This window comes from Varroa destructor, unplaced genomic scaffold (genome assembly GCF_002443255.2).
Source record: "Varroa destructor unplaced genomic scaffold, Vdes_3.0 BEIS01000004.1, whole genome shotgun sequence".
NCBI classification, from domain to species: domain Eukaryota; kingdom Metazoa; phylum Arthropoda; class Arachnida; order Mesostigmata; family Varroidae; genus Varroa; species Varroa destructor.
Genome location: NW_019211457.1, coordinates 36,477,224 through 36,497,610, shown reverse-complemented (window position 1 = coordinate 36,497,610; position 20,387 = coordinate 36,477,224). Strand labels below are relative to the sequence as shown.

The window sequence follows — 20,387 nt, the reverse complement described above, 5'->3', positions numbered from 1 at the left end:
CCAGGGGTATCGCTGCAAAAGCGCGCTATCCCGCTACTATTGGAACACAGGTGGCGGTACGTTGATTCCAATCTATAGGCAGGTGGCAACGGCCTTAGCTCCATCCCCTAGCTGACTAGGTATGGCCGAATAGCGGTATTCACGCATCTTAGAGAGCTGCTCAATGAACACCTTTTTCTAGTCAAAAACAAATGATTGGACTGAATGTTGTACGCCTATATGTCGTCCAGTGTTTGCTCTCCAGCAAGCGACTAGTAGGGTCGAACGTAAAAATACTGTATGGGTTATTAAAAATAAGCGACGAGATATGTTTGTGCACGATCAAAGAAATAGGGGACCATTAGGAAGATAGCCAGTTAATATGGCTCACTGTGATATGGCATACTTCGGGGACGAGTCATAGAAGGTCGGTGGCCAGAATGATAAGCGGAAGTCGAAATCAATTAAAGAAACACCAGAGAGTCATTTGATAGTGATGGGCGACGTCAGAAGGGGATCATCATGCTGAACAATAATAATGTTGTTCAATATTCTGATTTACTAGTACCTATGATATGCCACTACGACCTGTTAAATATGCTTCTCAAGCACCAGCAGAGAATTTGAATGACTGAACGCCTGTACCGTAACAGTATACATATTAGTGTTCTTAATGCGTCATGCTGCTTTCTCCCAACGCTTTCTGCAGGCTTCATGGTATCGCACATACGACTTAATAGACAATGGGCACAATACTTACTCTGTGCCCATTGTCTCTGTTTGAAAAAAACCGGGTTAAAGTATGGGTTTCTTATGCAAGTCACACGACTCGGCACTAAGTGGCTCGCTGGTCAGACCGGTGCGTAAGAAAATCGTTAGCTTGTTTCAATTAGCGCCTAACTGAAACCGACGAGTGACATAGAAGATATCCTAACGGTTTCCAAAAAGCATAGTACAATACCTGTAGAGTTTCGTGGCGTCATCCGACTACCGTAGTCCCATTTTCCTTCGCCGTCACTACTTCACTGATTCTAAGCAAAGCAGGTAGTCGCGTGGAGGAACGCGCGCCAATGTAGCAACTTTTCGGCGAAAAGCCCCTAGGCGAAAAGCTTTCCATCAACACCTACTTTATGGATGTCTTCACTATGATCTCACCTCATCCCATATAGTGCATTCCTTGAGACGCTAATGTTGCGTTCTCGTTCATGCGTTTCTCCTTTTCCTTTCCTGCCCCTTCACTTCTCCTTGGGGAGCTTTAGGTGAATGACACACAGCCTTCGATACAGTTTTATCAACAACTACCCTTAATACCCCTAGGAGCCTGACAAGCGCTGGTGGCGTTGGCCTCCGCTAGCTACGACTCCTCAACTACGACAGTAGAATAAAAAGAAGGATTCCTAGCTAGTGTACAACCGTTTGACACATACGAGAAGGTATTAAAGTTATGAAAATGGGGTTCATGTAAGCCGTGTGTTTTGTGTGCCAAATTCATTACTCACTGAAACTTTAGCCCTCGTGAAGCTTGCGTAAAGGACTATCGAAACCTCAAGACGAACTATAAACGTCATTATTCGGTCATCTTGCAAGCTAATAGGGAGATATAATCTTCTTCATAACCTCCTACAGGCTACAGCAAGCAACAGGCACAACTGTTGCTTAAGTATAACGTATAAGGGATTATTTTAATAGTAAGTGAATACCATATGGAGTTTCTGAATGGAAGGTCATCGATTAGGATTGAAAACAGTAATGGAAAAAATTGTGTTTCTATAAGCGAATTAGGTGGTCTGCTTCGATCTTGCGCTTTACCGTGACATGAGCACTTATCATGACATAATTCCTCTCCAGTCCCACATCAACCCATTGTATAGTTGGAAATGTATAAAATGCTTTTCGTTATTTGCAGGCCTACAGGACGGTTAACCCAAGTCGAAATTGAGACGCTCTTCAATTTCTGTTACTCCGAAGCGATCTAGAGCAATTGCCGTCCGCGGCACAAGTGTCCAAGACTAGGGCATAATCAACAATCATTTCGAGACCCAAAAATTCAGTTAACACTAGGTTTCATTTTTGTTTCCTACCCCAATCACGCTTTCACTGGGTGACAAATATCTAAGTGGTAAAGTAAAATAAATGTGTTTATCGTTATGGCATTACGTATATGCCTGATAAACTCAGGATAAACATTAGCCTGCCCAATCACTATCATACAATATAGATATTGGCATAACGTTTAAATTTAACCAGGATGCTGACTTCGGAATGAAAACACTTCATTGTAATTATTGTTATGCTCAATCGTATACATGCAAAATGGCGGATTTCTCGTAGAAAACCATTGAACCAGGAATTGAGAGTTGTCTGATATTCTGCATGTGTGCTGTCGTCTTCGAGGCGAAGGGTGGATTTACACAAAATATTGAAACAGGCGTAATTTAAATTTCAGGAACGTTCGTGGCAGCCTTCTGCGTCCTATGCGGTTGTCGTACAGAATACTCAAGTAGGGGACGCGCATTCGCGCTTAACTTGCTCGCAGCCCTTATCCAAACTTTGACTGCGCCCTTCGTCGTGGGATGGGTGTGGAGCATCATGTGGAGCGTCACGTGCGTCAACATTTCGCGTAAGTAGTATGACATATTGATAATCACGCTTGCTCTGATCACTTACGAATCAGCTTCATCGTAACCTGAATTTTCTTTCAATCCAACTGTGGCTTTATTATTTATTTTCTTCATCATACAATCTTTGTGCAACGCGTAATATAGAAATTGCCCTGTATAGGACTATCTGTTTGTCTATCTAGAGCGGGGTCTTTGAAGTCGAAATTGGCTTATCATTAGCGTTGAAAATAACTCTGATATGGCGAAGTAGAGAACATTACACGGCTATACGCGTCTAAGGCTCGTCTATTCTGTGGTCTGTCAATATCATTCATTTATTTTTTAGAAGACATAAACTGAAGACATCTCTATCGTTATCTCATACATCCTCACAAGATGGGTTTATATGGATCAAAGGGCTACACTGACGTCTGCAGTGCGGCTCTCGTGGTTGTGGATGACTCTAGTGCAAATTATTACTTATGGTAAACTCTAATTTATTAGCATTGTAGTACCTGAATCGTGCGTTGTACTAACAAAACGGTCGAGAACTATTTCAAAAACAGTCCTACTTAATATGTGACAGCGACATGTAGTGCAACAATTGCAAGAACTTGACACATTTAGGTAAAATAGTTATTAAGAACTTCTCTGTACAATTAGCATGGACGTCATACTCGAAATGCGATGGTCCGCATAGCCATACATCACTCTGCTTCATATAGCCCTCAGAATGGTCACGTAATATAGGCTACATCGGTGCCTTCCATAAAACGTCATTTCCTGTCTTTGAAGATATTCCGTCGCATGCCATATTCACGCGATTCTTCTCAATACTTCAGCATCAGCTCTGCATCTATATCTCGGTAAAATACCTAAATATTTAACTGAGTTCGAATGAAACATTCACTAGACATGTGCAAAACGTTTTGATAGGACACATAACACAGAGCTGTTCGAGTAAATTTAACTTGATTCAAACTAACTTAGCTCCCAGAAAGGAAGGCCCGTTTGTTCGCGGGAGAGAGTAACAAGAAACCTTCAACTTGGAAGCTTAGCTGTCGTCTCATTACAGAGAAATCTTTATTTTCCAGTTAATTCCGTTATGTACAGGTGCAACAATGTTGGGAATTATGTCTGTATTAAACGGTTGTAACACTCGAATAGCAAGTTACAGACGGTGTCTTAGCAGATGGCACGCCTTCTATGTACACAGTGTGGCGAGGGGCAAGATATATTGTATAAACCTTTTTTAGTTAGCAGTCTAGTAAATGCCACCGCTACCGCCACCCAGTCGTCGGGCAAACGATTGCTGCTATGCGTTGCGTCTTCGCCGATTCTGTGCACTTATATGTCTTCTGGTTCCGATGACATCGGGGCCGTAGTGACAGAAATGGCGGTGGGCGTCACACGTTCAGTACCCTGAATAAAAACCGGAGAGGTTGAACGATAGAAGACACATGCGGTCGTGTTAGCCTACGTATGTGTAAGACCGAGCCGTTTATAAATGAGGTAAGCCACAAAGACGATAATAATCCCTTAGGGGGCAGTTATCATCGTTCAGCTACGGGGGCACCACTTGCAGATATAGGTCAGTGGTATAAATTGGACTCCCAAGAGGCTCGACAAAAGCGCTTTTTCTCACAAGCACGTACACTTCTCATGTACTTGTCGGGCCTACCTTTTCGTGTGCCTGCATCAGTATGTCTTGTGGGTTCCATATCGAAATCATACAAGGCTGAATCCGTTCCAGTCCATCCAAGATTGGATCAATTAGGACTTTCTAGTAATTGCTAGCAGTTCGTCGATGACTTTTTAGCATCGAGCGGATCGCTATTCGGACCCAGTACGACCATGAGCCTATAGAATCACACCCTCTGACTCATCCCTCGTGCTCACGGTTAAGTCATTAAATACACGTCAGCGAAGTCAAGGTTGCGGACAGCGCCGCCTAAAGCATTCTGTTTGGCAGAATTACCTAACTAACTGGCTCTTGTTTGTCTGCCTGCCCGCCCGCCCGTGCTCACAAAAGCCCGCCATCTTTATGGCTGTATAGAGCGACATAAATACATATTGCTAGTAGCGCCGTTTTTGCACCGCATTCGTAGTGCTATCAAGTGGCGGCTTGCGTGAGTACGCAGTTTTTTCGTGGTTGGCTTCGTCTTAGGTTGACCGCTAACGTTGAACACTACGTATTTCAAGATCATTGTTTTGTTTATCTAGCTTACGGCATTTCAGTTGGCCGTGGATGAACGCATTGTATCATAGTTGTGAACACGAAGTACGCTCAATCGCCATGCGTCAATTTAGGGCTTTCGAGTGCTCTAAAGAACATATTGCCTGAATTCTATTTTTATTTCACAAAGTAATATAACCTACTCGCAACAGAGTGAAAATAACTACTATTATAATGCAATTGTCGAAACTCTATGACGGTTTGTTTTTCTTAGAAAATTTGAATTTTTTTATCAATGACATCGTCAACTTCTAAAGTCGGTAAAAGAAGCTGCCCACGCTCCCGAGTTACAACCTCGGTTTACAACACTGCTGATCTAGTCAATGAAGCCGGATGATGGACTCGTTACGAAACGTCTCACATTTGTTTATTGGTTCCATAAGCACGCCTCCGGGGCAGTCATTTTATAAGGTCTCTTTTGATCTCAAAGGCATTGGAGTGTGATGTGTTTCCATGGCGCTAAGCGAGGCTTTTTTATGCTAAATCGCCGATGCTTTGCTTGCCCGTGCAGACTTTAAGAACTTGTTAAACGTTTCTATTCTTGATATAGAATTATATAGGGGCAGCTCGTTTTCAACTCAGTGATCCAATATATGTATATTTAGTCGCAAAAAGTTGTATCGGTATTCCGGATGTGCATTAGCCATCGAAGATGAAAAAATGATGGAAACATTTTTAAGTACTCGTGACGGTGTTCTGATAATACAGTGATTATAGCGAGAAATGCTTTACGCTATGTGATATTGATCATCATTTTTGGGGAAAGCTCAAACGTTGCAACCCGTAAAAAAAGCAAAAGGTCCCGTTCTATCCACATTGTATCATACTTAGCAGCAAAAGTTAACAAGCTACTTCAGTGTTGCTTCCCCTTTCTCTAATGAGGGTATTTCTCCTTTGTGAAATTTTCAAATTGCTGGAGGGGTTCGTTAATACGGTGGTGCTGGAAGCTGCTAGAAAGATTCCAAAGAATGAAGAAGTCACACTTTTTAACATACGACATAAATGACTTAACTTAAAAAAACTCTCACTTGTTATCCCTTAGATGGATTTCTGCTCCTTTGAAGTTGATGACATGCTTGCTGCCTAGCTAGACATTATTTTTATCAAAAATTCAAATTAAAAACATTTTTAGCTTTAGAATAGCATTTGATCATGTTCAAGTTATTTACTAACGATAATATGACGAAAACGATTTTATATATCTATATATATATAATTTAAATTGTTACTAATACATTTAGCTATGCACGCTCAGTCACGGAACAGTGGGCCTGACACTTATTATTATTATTATTATTATTGTTATTAGCTATTTTGATTATAGCTTCGGTTTTTTTACGTGCGCGTGCAATTCGAGAGTTACATGAGGGGCACTATGTGGCATCTAGTAAGAACTCATATTATCGATTCCGGTACGTAATTAATTGTCCGCTTATTGCACGCTCTTTTTATTCGTTTCAGTAAACAAGGATCTACAAGCGATGATGCAGCAGCAGAGTGCAACGGAACCCGCAGTGCCCCTATGACAACCCCCCGCCAGCCTGCCTCCGCGCTGCAATGGTTAATTTCTAACAGAACTTAAACAACGCTATCAATGCAATGTTAAACAAGCAAACACTAAGCACCTAGAGTGAATTCACCAAAGCACAAACCGGATAAGTTCTGAAGCCCAAATACAATCACTTTAATAATACATACTAAGCGCGATATTTGTGAGCAATGCTACAAATACTCACTATTCGAGAGCGAACCAATCAACCAACAACGCTTTCCACAAATGCTTCCAGTTGTACCGAAAGAAAGGTTGGATATATTGACGAGAGCCTGAACCAAGAGCATTTTATTTAATAATGACTTCTTATAGAACGACAACACCTAGCCCGACATCATTTTGCAGGGCGTTTCCGGAAATGATCACAGCCATGAGAACTAATGTGAGTCTATTCACTTGCTCAATACGGTGACTCTGTATTTTCTATAGCTTGCGTGCGTCTGCCTTCAAGTCAATTCTCAATGCCTAGTACCCATCTGGTATCACTTAGGTACATAAAACAAATATAGTAGTCAGTGCTGCTGACCATCCTATCGAATATTACAATCTATGGCGGTCGTCTCTTCAGCTGAAATAAGCACAAAAAAATAAAAGTGTCCTGGCTAAACTCGATTCCACGACCATTCGAATTACAAAAAAACGTTGTATACTACAAGTATACTGGAGGCCATTTTTTAAAATTAATCAGCATATGCTAATGTCTACTGAGAATAGGATGCCGTATTACGTTGAACAAGCTTTACCTGCTCCGTCATTTGTTTTGCCACACCACCGCTCAACTCCCTGTTCCCAGGCGTCTTTTGTCATACAACCAGCCACGGCGTTACCGTCTTCCATTAGCTATGTTTAAGCAGCGCTGGCCACCGAAGCTCGCGAGTACTTACACAGACGGTTCTCTTACAGTAGAAAGGGGCAGCAACGCACATGTAGGTTGCCTCACTTTATTGGCTGGTTGACGACACAAAAAGCTCCCACACTTCCGGGGATCATTTTCCCGGCCTAACAGGATAGCCATTTACTGACATTTCTTCAGCGACCGCGATGACAATGGAGCCGTATCAGCGGCAGCTGCAAATAGGAACGGCTTCAATGTCGGTGGAACCGCTAGCGAAGCCCAACCGCGCCGACGTGCGTCGGCCGCCGTCGCGGCGGAATTTTCAGGGATGCGTACAACGATAAGCGCAGGACCCAGGCTTTGCTAAGCCAGTGCTAGGCTAACGGTTACGGGTATGGTATGCGATACTAACGGGGTGGAACAGAGAGTATGCCTTCCTTTTCTCGACCCTAAATCAAACACAAAACACCACACATGGCAAACGGACAAACGTCTCCCAGCTCTGGGCAGGTTGGTCCGCCGCTTTCACGTGAAGCCCTTTGAACTCCTCGGTGGTCAGAGTCTGGGCTTTACCATCAGACAAGAAGCCCAATACCGTCGATTTTATGTAGCTTTTCCCTTAGAATAGAGCATATCTTTGGCATACTGCAGATCTAATTGGCATATCATAATGCTAAGTACAAAAAATGCCAAGTTCCAGTAGACCCGTGTCAGAATCTCTCAACAAATGTTACAGATGTGCTCTTCAAAAAGGCAGGCTTGCAGCTGTATTACCTTTCCTCAAACCAAACAGACATAACTTAACCTTATTCCACATCTCTCCATAGACACACATGGAATTTGCGATGAACGACGGAGTCAATAGGACGCACTAGAAATGGTAGAACTGTCACTATTTCATGAGTGTTTTCAAAGGTCTGGTAGTGGAGCTGGTGGTGCAGTGTGAGAAATACAATTTTTCTGGAAAAAGCCGATTATACTTTTTTGCTTTACGGTGTGATACATGTGATATACTTGTGTCGATATGTTGATGGCCCTTTCCTTCAACACCTACTCACTGTTCTGACGATGGTGAACCGCGTCCGTAAATCTGCGTCCAGTAGATCAAAAGGTGTATAGCAATTACAAAGAAAAAATATAAGAAAAAGTGAAAAAAAAAGGGTAAAATAAAAGTATTATGGAAATTATTTGAAAATATACGGCCAACTGGCTCAATACGATCAAGGAATTGGGGGGTTCAGAGAACAGGAATAAATGTCAAAGAGATGCAGAAACGTAACACGGATGTTTCCGAAAAAAAAAAAAATATCAATAAAAGCTTAGAAAAATGAAGAGCACGCAGCTTTGCTTTGTTTAGAGAGGGCCGTCGTCTGTGATACATATTGTTCGACAAATCGTTAACCAGTAGCTAAACAACGACGCAATGGGCAAACGGAGTCATTTGATTGCTTCAGTAGCTGAATAAAGAAGAAAAAGATAAGAACGAAGGAGGAAAGGAAAAAATTCAATGATGATGGCAGATGAAGTTTAACTGAGATCGGCGTGCAGGGATGCAGTACGCGAGGTGTTTAGTATAACCAAAAAGAAGTAGAGGAGTGGTGGTAATATATAGTTGCGGTAGCAGCAACATATGTCTCTTATGAAACGTTTGCATGTAGCGTGCGGGAGGGCACAGGGCCGAGTTAACCCTCTCGGAGGCCCAGGAAATCTAGGACCACAATAATGACGATATCAATACATAATATATATACATATATTGAGATCAAACGTTCAAAGGTTCAAACTATAGGTACTGGTCATAATGATGATAACTATACATACAACAATATTCTATATCAACAAAACCTATGACGACTTACAGAACACAAACGCTAGTTACTAGTTAACGAAACAGAAGGAAGCAAATCAAGAATGATGTAAGAATATAGAAAAATGAAAAGCGGAACATATACGCGGACAGAAGTAAAAGTCTAACCAGGAAGCTAGGGTACGTGAACTAGCAAAAAAGGAAGGCGCAAATGACCTAATTCCACCCAGTGGGTAGTAATAATGGTTTGTCTCGGAACCGCGATTCGCCGCGCCTGCATAGGATTAGGTGTAGGGCTGAGTTGGAGCAAGCGGAAGAAAGAAGGACGAAGATAATTAAGCAAGTTAAGGTTTCGTTCACGTTTTGCCTTAGAAGCGTTTGCCTGAATCGCGAATGATATACAAAACACAACGAGGTCGAGAGAAGGGCAATGAGACGGGGCCGACGAAATGTAGAAGTGGATGAAGAGCAACGAAGACAGAAAAGAAACTACAAAATGACTGATGAGCTGAATAGTGTGCAATGCTATTTTTTGTGACCTTTAATGGCGTTGATGATGGCGGTGATCATGAATGGACTGAGTAGAAACCTACGATAGGAGTAACGAATAGAATAGCTAGAAAACAATAAAAAATAAACTAATTCATGAGTGGCGAGATACACGACAAAAGACAACCGTAGATGCCTAGAAAAAAAGTAATGGTTACTGCTATTATTATTGTGATAATATGAATAAGCGTATGAGATGGAAACTTACGAGGACGAGGTATTAAGAATTATAAAGACGAGTATGAGTGCCAGTAAAGAAGAAGAGAAGCTGACGAGAAGAACGAGTATGTTAGCCAGAATACAGCTGAGATAGCTGCTTTTTCATTACCGAGTCCCGCGACGACGGGGGGCCGAAGCAGTAAACGGACATGAGTACAGATCGCGGACAACGACGTTACTGCTTACGAAAGACCAACAGTGTTGATAGCATTCGGACGAAGAGAAATAGAAGCACCCTTGCATGGTGACGAGAATCATACGGTTACTGTTATCGCTGTTGTTCAATACCCCTGTTTTTGATAGGTCTCACAGTGAGAGCTACGACCCTCTTTTATCCAATACGTGGTCATTCCAATAGTTACGTGTAACTAGATTGATAGATGATTGAAAAAAAAATGCTATACTTCGGTAACTAACTAGCAGTTAAGTCCGTTCTAAAGCTCTTGACTATGATTATGTGTTTAATAACTAGCCCACGATTAAAGAAAACAGCAGGACAACCCTAACGAACCACGTTGACGACATCATCTGCTGTAAGGTAGATAATACAATGAGTCCAGAAACGTCGAACACGAGGTACACGAAAACAAAGTTTGTCTGCAATTGACGTAGGGGATGTTGTACGCCTTATCGTAGCACATTAACACAATTATAATACGAACAGTAAATGCCCCAAAAGAGCTATTTCTTTTCCTTCTATTGGGCCAGTTCTGAAGCTACATGACAGCCAAGAATGATGAGTAATAAACGCGCATTGTGATAAAGTTCACCATTTATTATACACATCCGAAACCGCATTCCTTGCTTGTTGGCCTCTTGTAGAAGTCCTATAGTGAAGAATCAAGTTTTACCCATTAATATTTACCTGTGTTTGTTTTTTTTGTTTTTTTTTTTTGCAACCATGGCATTGCAGAATCGCGCCAAATCTATAATAATTGATAATTTATTTTTAAAATGGTTTAATTATTTACCGTAGTACCGATGGTCTACTTCCGCAAGATGCACATACCTTCTACCATATACACGCATATAACAAACACAGACTCGCTCAGACATGCATGGTAGCAAACAAGGAGACGCATACGAAGATGATCACTAGAAGCAACAAGGGATAGGAGCGACGCGCAGGATTATTGCCTTTTTTGCCACAAGAGTATCCTATGTAGGTTGATAGTAAGGCAACAGGTAATTAATAAAAGTGACAAAGTGTGGACAGGCTGATCAGAAATATGCCTGATGCTAAGAGAGCATAAATCAAAGCGAAGGAACGAAGAGGCGAACGAGTGTCAACCTGATGCCCATTACGATGACGACGACGACGACGACAGGAAATGATAATATTTGTCGACCGCGAGTACCGATTACGATGTATGATTGCATACTCATTGTAGTGCCTTGTTTCGCCCAACCCACCGATGCGGAAAAAACAGCTACGGTCAGACGCCAATAACAACAAAAACAGTATATTACATTAGCAGCCAAAGCTCTAACAACAACAACTGCTATAATATCCACAGGCTATGATGCAGATGTTGCCACTAGTGAAGAGAACCACTATTGCCATAAACAAAAGCCGAACCCTATAACTACAGTTACGTAGCACCTTGCCGAGCAGTGCCAGTATAAGTAAGCGAGCCCTTCATACACTAATGCCGCTTTGACGCTACTCGTATCTTCATTAAATCAAATTAATGGTTTGACCTGAAGAATAGATATACATATAACAATAGATACATCACCTTTTTGTCAACCAAATTGGAAAAAGGACGGCCATTTGAACCACGAATTACAGTATGAGAGCAACAACAACAACAACAGCAGCATCAGCAACAAAAAGAGGAATAAGTGTAAAACGAGCTGCACGAAACACTTGTATTCGAACCTGAAGTGCACAACTTGTAGACATTGATAAGAAGCTGGACCTAACGTGAGTCTGCTATGAGACTGTTGCACAGTCTGACGCTGAATGGAAAAAACCAATTTTAGCTCTAGCTATAACGTATCAATGAATTTACTTATGTAAAGGGCAAACAGTCACATTAAGCCTCGCGGGGTTGACAAGGGGTTTCTGCTATGACCTACGCTAGTCGTCGAGCGAAGACTCGTGACGCTAGGTGAATTTGAAGGACGATGAGTTTCATACGAGTATTGCAGAAGAACGAGTCGCCATTTTTCTCATAGTAGGAACTGTGCAGATACATAACAAGTCAGAAAACCAGTGGCAAAACCGGTACAAAGATAAACAATACTGGTGATGATTGCGGCTAGAGATAGGAAAGCAAGCGGCTGAAAGATGATGAATCCCAGGCGTCAGCGACTCGTCCTTAACGCCAAGAAGAAGAAGAAGAAGCAGCAGCAGCAGCAGCAGCGCATATGCTACAATGTGACACGTAACAACGACGCTCAAAAGCGTACGCAACAAAATCGTAAAAGTACTAAACGAGGCTGTTGCTATAAATAGCAAATTGGCTAACAGCAGACAATAATCGTAGCGGGACGGGCAATGGCGGTAAGTGAAGCAGTGCAAAGATGACGGTCTGCTACGTTTGACGAATGAAATACATCTCTTAGGCCGAATGCTCCATTAAGAATGACAGCAGTTAAAAAGGCAACACTAGGACAATGCCGATGGTGATAATGATCCTTCTCTTTCTGCTGCTGTCGACGATGATGGTTATGTTGATGGAATATCTAGGTAGTACTAAAACGACCCGTGAACGCAAAGTATTAAGAGTGCTGAGTGAGTAGAAGTTACAAAACGAATGGTGTCGAGTACTTACTAACGGAGTGCAAGCAGGAACTGGAAGTTGATGAATGTGAGTAGTAGTATTATAAATTATTAAAGTATTATTAATAGTAATAATCATCATAAGAGGGAATAAATAATGATGACGTAACAACAACAATAATACAGATATAGATGGAACACAGTAACGCGCCCTAAACAAAGCAACGTTGTACCGAACGTTTTTCTTTGTATCGTAACAGCCACATAACGCCCGATATATATATATATATATATATGGCAAGAAAGCGGTGAAGAGATGAGGCCGGTCCGGAATGAAGTAAACATGTTGTGGAGTGAATAAATATGGAATCAATTTGGATACGAGGTATATACATTAAATAAAAAAAATAGTAACTAACAAATAAGTGCACAGGTGTCCCTTCCTCCTACATTAAATAAAAGCGTACTACTACACAAAGGCGATGTGGCAATTATGGTTTCTGCCACCAGCAATGGCGGCCTAAAAGTACTAATATAATACGCTCGAATAGGACTGCTCTTGCCCACAGCATAATATCTAGGTAAGGACTAATATATATATATATATATATATATATATATATATATATATAGTGACACATAAATGGATCCACTGATGGACTGACTGACCGACATGCTGACTAACTGTCATTGTGGAATCTCCTAAAACGATTTACAGTAATTTTTCTATCCTGGAAATTTAGCTTCCTGCAGATATCTAGTTCGTAACAGCCGTTAAGCCTTACTTTTTAGGAATGGAAGCCATATAACAGACCTGATCCCTCTGACAATGTCTGCTATGATAGAGCATAAAAGTCCTGAGCATAATGGTGTAAAAAGCGATCATAAAACAATAAAAAGGTTTACAGTATATGGCGCTCCACTTGGTTAAAAGTGAAACATGGCGCCAATCCCGTAATAGCACCAACTTTAATGATCGCAATTAGTATTTTCATAACAATAACAAACAACAAACATACCAGATATGGATGTCGCAAGAATTTACAAACAAAATAGAGAGGAGCTACGGCTAAGTCGGTCTTCTCCCTTTGCCGCCAAGTAGCACGGCACCCCATCCTCTAAAAAGCTAATCGCTTATCTTTCCCCATAATGAATACAAAAGATTGAGTTTTTTTGACAAGCCTTACCTGTGTAGAACCCTGTTTTTCTTATGATTATTGTACAATAACACAATTTTAATTGCCTAATAAAAATTATTGATTTTTGCCCATAGTAACGGTTTTAACTTTGTAAGTTAGGAGTCACTTTCTAGATAAAGCTGCCCTGCTAGGAACAATTTATGCTTTATGGTGAAGGCATGAGGGCCGGGCTAGCTTCGCCCGTCACCCGCAACAGCACTCCGGACAAACTCATCGTGAGAGAAAATCTGTCGTTAACCTAATGGTTTACAACACACACAAAGCTTCGAGTAGTTTTCAGTACATATATATATATATATATATATATATGTGTGTGTGCCGAAAACACTGCTTTAATCCCAGCGTATTTGTACAATGGCAAGTTGATTAGCATAAGATAATTGTTATTACGATGAGTATTGTCGCAAGGGCCAAGAAATTACTAAATAACAATCAGTACATGACAATAACTGAAGTGCGTTGTACATTAAAAACAAATGCAGGATTTTTCAGGCCTGCAAGCTAGGCAACCTAGAAACTGAAGATGAGACTAAGCAATCGCGTAAATGGAGGGGCGGATACATTTTAAGTATAACTTTAGTAAGTTATAGTGGACAAATAAAATATTAACAGAAAAATAATGTAAGTCGGGGTCACATTCACAGTACCAGAGATTACGCGCTTATAAGTGATTGTACTTTCGGTCCAGAAGAGTGTTTCAGAGAGCCCCACAGCAAAGAGTGCGAGTTGCGATGGGAATGAATAAAGTGACTGAGAAAAGGAAAGAGAGCACTGAGCCAGAACAAAGCACGACGGAATAGACGCTAGATAAATGCATGATAACTAGATAAGAGAATTTTAATGTCAGCGTGGCCAGTTTGATAAGTCAAGAGTTCTATATATTCAAGGAAGGACAAGTAATGTATGTGTGTCATTGAAAAAAATGCTTTTTAAAACACGAAAGGTGATCAGCGATAAAACACGAAAAAAATGTTGTCCTAAGGACGCGCGACACGTAACTGGCTCCGATCCAATTGAACGACTATACAATATATATCCCAGCTTTAAGTTTATTATTGCGGCAATCGCAGTAAAACTGTATACGTGCCACTGCTCGTACTTGTTTATTAATTACTACTCCTAACGTTAGTGTTTCTGGTCGGGTTCTTTGATAAAATTGGCGTCAGCTCTTAAATCCTTTCCATAAAAATCTCTGATCTTGCAACAGGCCTTAGATACCTACATATTAGGCCGGATCACAAGTCGTTCATGTTTACTAATAATCGACCACCATGAGGGACGGTCGAGGAATTTACAGCAGTCAGTCGGTCTGTCTGTCAGTTGAATGAAACAGTTAGAGATGATGATGATGATGTTGATGAGACGAGTTCTAGAAAACAACCGCGCGTTGCGATCGTACCATGATATGTTGAGTGATGTACCCCGCTAGACGGGGTGTGCCGTAAGGCTTCGTTCATAAGGCGAGCGGCTCAATTCGAGCTTTCAGCCACTCCATCGTTACAAACACATTCACTAGTATGGGATTGAGGCCTGCCGACGTGCAACAGGTACAACAGAAATGCATCCCCAATCCAAATCACAGCTAACTTCTGCGTAAATATTGTATCAATTCAAACAATTAACAATTTACAGAAGCATTAACGGCGGATAAGGTCCTATGGCTGACGGTGAAGTTACTGGGAAAGCTTTGGATTGAGCACGTTAATTCGTTTTCTGAACACAGCCTGCGCGAAGCGTGTTCCCTACAAAGGCAGTCTAGTTGTTACAGCGGGGGGCCACCATATCTGTTGTAGAGGTCTTTTCCGCTATATTTCCATTATTCGGTGGATATTGCACAGAGACGTTATCTAAATACATTTCCGCGTTTTTAAGCTGCGGTGGAAGACTTGCGGTGGTATGCAAGTACCAGGTGACAAACTATGCGGCCCCCTCGCTCTACATGATGCTCGCCATTTCTTCTCTCTCTCTACGACCGAGCCCCAGCCACAAATTCACCACCCAAACGTTCGCTTTGTATAACCCACTTTTTCACCAGGCTATTCAGTGCTACCCAATCATATTGACTGAGCGTCGTCCAGCAACAGACCTGCACTCGAGACGATCCGCTGAGGAACGAAAATCAGATCTTCATTGTCCAACGTTCAGTTTGACGTGTCGATTGTGCAGCAATTAAGTGAACAACGCTATATATATGATATAGGCTGACATGATTCTACGCCCTACTTTTCGGTATCTCACAGATCTATATGTATGCCTATCTGCTATGCACCAAGCCCGTTATTTTATTAGCAGGCCAACCGACTTACGTAACTCTAGTTAGTACAAGTGTGCCATTGCTACCAAAGATCATATAGAACAAAAGCTCAGATCTATAATATGTTTTCCCGAGCGCTTACGTACCAACCGCATCGATCCTGATTCCGATGCTCCGAAAACAATGGGCCCTTATCTGACTGGGGTTATTGATTCCTTAAGCGCTCGCTGAGGCCTGAGGGGGTGTTCAAGGTCGGATCAAAGTTACGTTGATTTTCCCGCCTAACGACGACCACCGCCACCACCACCACAATTGCCCTTGGTCACGTCAAAGTGTTGGGCAAACGGTTTTTTTACACTTTAGGCTGTTGTAGAGTTTCAGGATGCCCTGCTACTTGAAAATTGGGGTACTACGATTGTTGTCATCATACACACAAACATAGAGATTCACAGACACAAACTGTATACCTACGTAGAATTAATCCTTACCACTACCACTACCACTACTACCACTACTACTACTACTACTACTACTACTACTACTACTACTACTACTACTACTACTACTATTACTACTATTACTACTACTACTACTACTACTACTACTACTGCTACTATTACTTTAAATGTAATAGGAATGAGAAAGATAATTACTATTGCAACTGCTGTTAGTAAGGTCATCAATAGCGCTTAGATGAATAAGAATGATAAGTTTTAACATTATACTATTGTGATGGTAATGGCGATAGAAATGATGATTATTGCCGAGCAGTACTAAAGGTTGAATTGGTTCTTATTGTGATTATAATAATCAGGATGGTGGTTAATAAGGCGACGATAATTAGTAATTGCAATTATAAGTACGTCAATTACGATAGCAATGCTGCTATATCTTAGTAATAATAATGGGTCGAGAATGATGCTGCCAGTGCTGCTGCTAACAACAATAATTATTATTGATATTATATATAATGAGATCAATGATAATAATACAAGCAGACGAAGAATATTACAGTGTCATTGAGCTATATACATATAGGAAAGGCGCACACGTACACACACACACACACACACACAAACACACACACACGTAAGCAACAAATAACAACCTTAGCTATACTTGAACATAATTGAGACAAACAAAAAAGTAATAAGCCTTCGGCGCTATGATACATACCTCAAAAGGGAGTCCGCAACCGAAAAGACGTCTCTGCCGGCACTGTATGAGCAGGTCTACTGTCGAGTCAACATAACGGCACAGCGAGCGCATATCGCGAAACGTCTACACGGTCTCACAAGAACATATTGATACAGAGGCATGCGATTCTAAATTTTGTTGCGTAAGGCTGCAATATTAAATAACCACTAGAAATAGCAAAACACTCGTCCCTTTTAGGCCTTCCGTTGACGGCAGGAGACTATGAACGTCATTCATCCTAGAGCAGAGCAACAATAACAAAATCCTATCTCAGCGGCGGATTAGTGGTATGAAATAACGCTAATTACGTTTTAGTTGCAGCGTTGAGTGACTGGAGTTAGTAGTAACAAACAAATGGCAATAACACAGGGAAAGATGGTGACGTAGATGGGCAGGCGTGCGTAATTATGACTAAAACACAGACAAGACAGATACGATGCAACGACACAACCCATATCATGTCGCTAATTGAAATGGCTACAGGGGACACTGTTGGAATAGTGTGATGAGAGCTAATAATGGTCATGACGACGAGCGAAGAGTGTGTCTGCTGTAAATAATAGTTACAACACCACAAAATCCATTGCATATCATTTAACAACCACAGTAATAACAATGATTATAACAATAAAGGTTCGAATCTTAAAAACTACGTGTTGTTAATCTTAAATCTAGCGAGCTTTCAATCAGTATATTGTATGTTACGAACACATTATATTGCTAGATGCATTGACCTACAGGCGTCAGAACAAACCGACTTATTCGGCCGTAACAACGATGGCGACGAGAACACCTACGACTAGGTGTGGTGTTCGACTATCCATGTACGTGACCGTTCACGTTCTGAGTCAGTTCTCTTTTGAACGTCCGCTCTACGTAGGCAAACCGAATGTTTCCCTTCGGCCACTGAGACAGCAGTTGTTGACGCTTGCGCACGCACCTCGGCGTTCTGTGCGCCTTCTCGCCCCCACGCTTCCACTAGGGGGAACTTACTTACGACTGAGATCTTTTTTAATGGGAACGTCGAAATGCACGCGTTCGCCGCCTTAGACTTTGCGCTTCTGCAGCTTTCAAACCAAGCCGCCGTCTTCCTGATTTAAGCAGATGCGCCAACGCCGACATGGGAGCGTTCGTGGCTCTTCGGATGCCTACATGCTCATCCATACTTCCAAAGTGGCTCGTACGATCCGCAACAGCCCACTGTATTCCCTTTGACTTGACACAAGCTTCCATTGATGAGTACATCTCTGCGTCGAATCGAACAGTCATCGTCCAGACGAGGCTCGGTCGGATACCATGGGGAGCCTTGAATCTGTAACGTGTCCTAGTTAAATGTCACATTAATGCGGCAAATTGCTGAGATGCGTCGGGACGTTTGTCCGTACCACGGCGTTTAGATGCTAGAGCTGTTTGGCATTCTGGTGACTGAACGCGTCGACGGCCCGTTTCCAGATACCCACCGGCGTATCCGGCAGTCGCGGTCAACCTTCGCAAAGTCTGGGGGTAATGCTTCAGTAACGCCGTAGATCATCGCACTGGCACGGTTGCTTGTCGTCATGTGGAAACGTTGAATTCGAAGGTTCTACTAGAAGCTGTTTGCCCTGCGTTAACTCGTACAGGTCCTCGTCAGGCTTATGAACAGAGGAACAGTATTTTACTGCACGGGACGATCCCTTTTTGGGAAATCGTTCACACAGACGGGCCTTGAGCTTCTTGCAGGTCCCTGCGTCGTCCACGAACAAATCGAACCAGCGTCGGGCTGAATCTGGCAGGAGTCTATAAACGCGATGCGATCAGTCGTGGACATTCACCGTTGCTACCAATGCTCTAATCCACTAAGCACGTTTTGAATAATCTAAGCAGCAAAGTCGGTGGTAACGCGACTCCCCTACATTCTATCAAACATTCCACCATGGCCCAGCTTGGCCAACCATTTTGACTATCGTCGAACTGACTAATCCCCTTTGACAATCTGCTCTCATTGCCACTAGCTGTATTGACGGTGCCTCGACACGGGCATAAATACGATTTATTTGGACGATACCTCGATCTTATATAGCGCTAGTAATGGAAATACCTAGGACTAAACATAGTATCGGTATGCTACGTACTTTTTACTTACCGTTTCAAGTTTTAGGAAACTCCCTATGGTCTTCGATCACGTACACACTATTGTTTGGCGATAAATTTTGGCAACATATCGCAGCGAAATCTGGAGTTTCTCTCGACCATGTCGAATACTGCTGTTTGAAAACTTAGGAGAAGCTTCTTGATACCTTTAAGCTATTGTTCATTAATGACGTTAAATTTATCAAGTTTTTCAGTGTCTTTTCCCAAATTTCAATATTATACAGGTGCGGCGTTTGTCGTAGATGGCTAAACATACATCTTGAATAACCTGAAGCAGGGTCCAGAAAGCGTCCCATCGAAGAAAACCATGCGTAACTAATTCTGTGTACTTTAGGATAACTGTCAAACCTCCTAAATCGTCGATGGCTTTTCCTGTTTGTATATAAAGTTTGCCAACGTAATGTATGTACACGACTGGAATTTTTATGCCGAAAGTACAGAATGGCACATATTGCAAACAACAGCTTTAAATCTAGTCTATTGATACACTCTAAAAACTTATCCTCGGTATATTGTTGCAGCAAGCCATTATTGCCGCATATATTTCAACATCATCTACCTATGTGTATACGGATACCGGTGAAGGTAACATGTGCAGTATTGAATTTTGGTGAAAAACAGGTAGCTCCGGCAGTAATAGATCGAATGTATGAAAATAAATAAACCAAAACAAAAAAGAAAAACAATCGGTGCCTTCTAATAGCTAGGTATAACAACCCTATTGGCAAACCACTTCAGTTATTCGAATGAGACCGGATTCTATCTGCTTTATACTGTCTCTAACAGTGGGTAGTCTCTAACAATTAAATATAGTCAAGCTAATTCGTATCTTCGAAATATTTCGTTTCCTGTATTCATGTCTGTTTGATGAGGTCCTCGGGAGTACGTTAGATAGACAGCTGTTAACTATAACATAGTAAGTTAGAACTAATATATATATATATATATGCACAATATTGTATTTTTCTAATATGCTTTCCTTTGTTGATGCGTACGTCACGCGCGTTGATTAATTTTTTTTTCGTAGATTGCGAGGTAGCCACATGTGTTAACACGACTTGAGGCAATTTTTCGTGGAAGCTTTTGCTTCTATCGACATCTG

At 41.6% G+C, this 20,387-nt stretch overlaps 2 protein-coding genes across 22 annotated transcripts in view; one reads left to right on the top strand and one right to left on the bottom strand.

The window, feature by feature from the left end:
* The window catches only part of LOC111248824 (uncharacterized), a 145,405-nt gene extending 127,601 nt beyond the window's left edge, over positions 1-17,804 (top strand). For all 5 annotated transcript variants that reach the window (XM_086988029.1, XM_086988028.1, XM_022801819.2 and 2 more), the window contains 2 exons: positions 2,426-2,599; positions 6,277-17,804. In XM_086988029.1, coding sequence (XP_086844155.1) covers positions 2,426-2,599; positions 6,277-6,341 — 239 coding nt within the window. In that variant the 3' untranslated portion in view covers positions 6,342-17,804. The remainder of the gene's footprint in view (positions 1-2,425; positions 2,600-6,276) is intronic.
* Positions 1-19,159, bottom strand: part of LOC147756140 (uncharacterized) — a 44,172-nt gene extending 25,013 nt beyond the window's left edge. For 4 of the 17 annotated variants that reach the window (XR_015327040.1, XR_015327041.1, XR_015327038.1 and 1 more), the window contains exons 1-2: positions 17,894-19,159; positions 17,135-17,393 (exon numbers count right to left, since the gene is read on the bottom strand). Coding sequence is in view for 5 of the 17 variants with exons in the window: in XM_086988034.1 (XP_086844160.1) it covers positions 3,927-4,001; positions 17,135-17,239; positions 17,953-17,979 (207 nt within the window). In the remaining 12 variants the exon portion in view is untranslated. Of the gene's footprint in view, positions 1-3,625; positions 4,002-5,843; positions 17,394-17,893 lie in introns of those variants that run through there. The other 13 variants (XR_015327033.1, XR_015327036.1, XR_015327037.1 and 10 more) reach the window with 13 other exon arrangements.
* Positions 19,160-20,387: the final 1,228 nt, after the last annotated feature.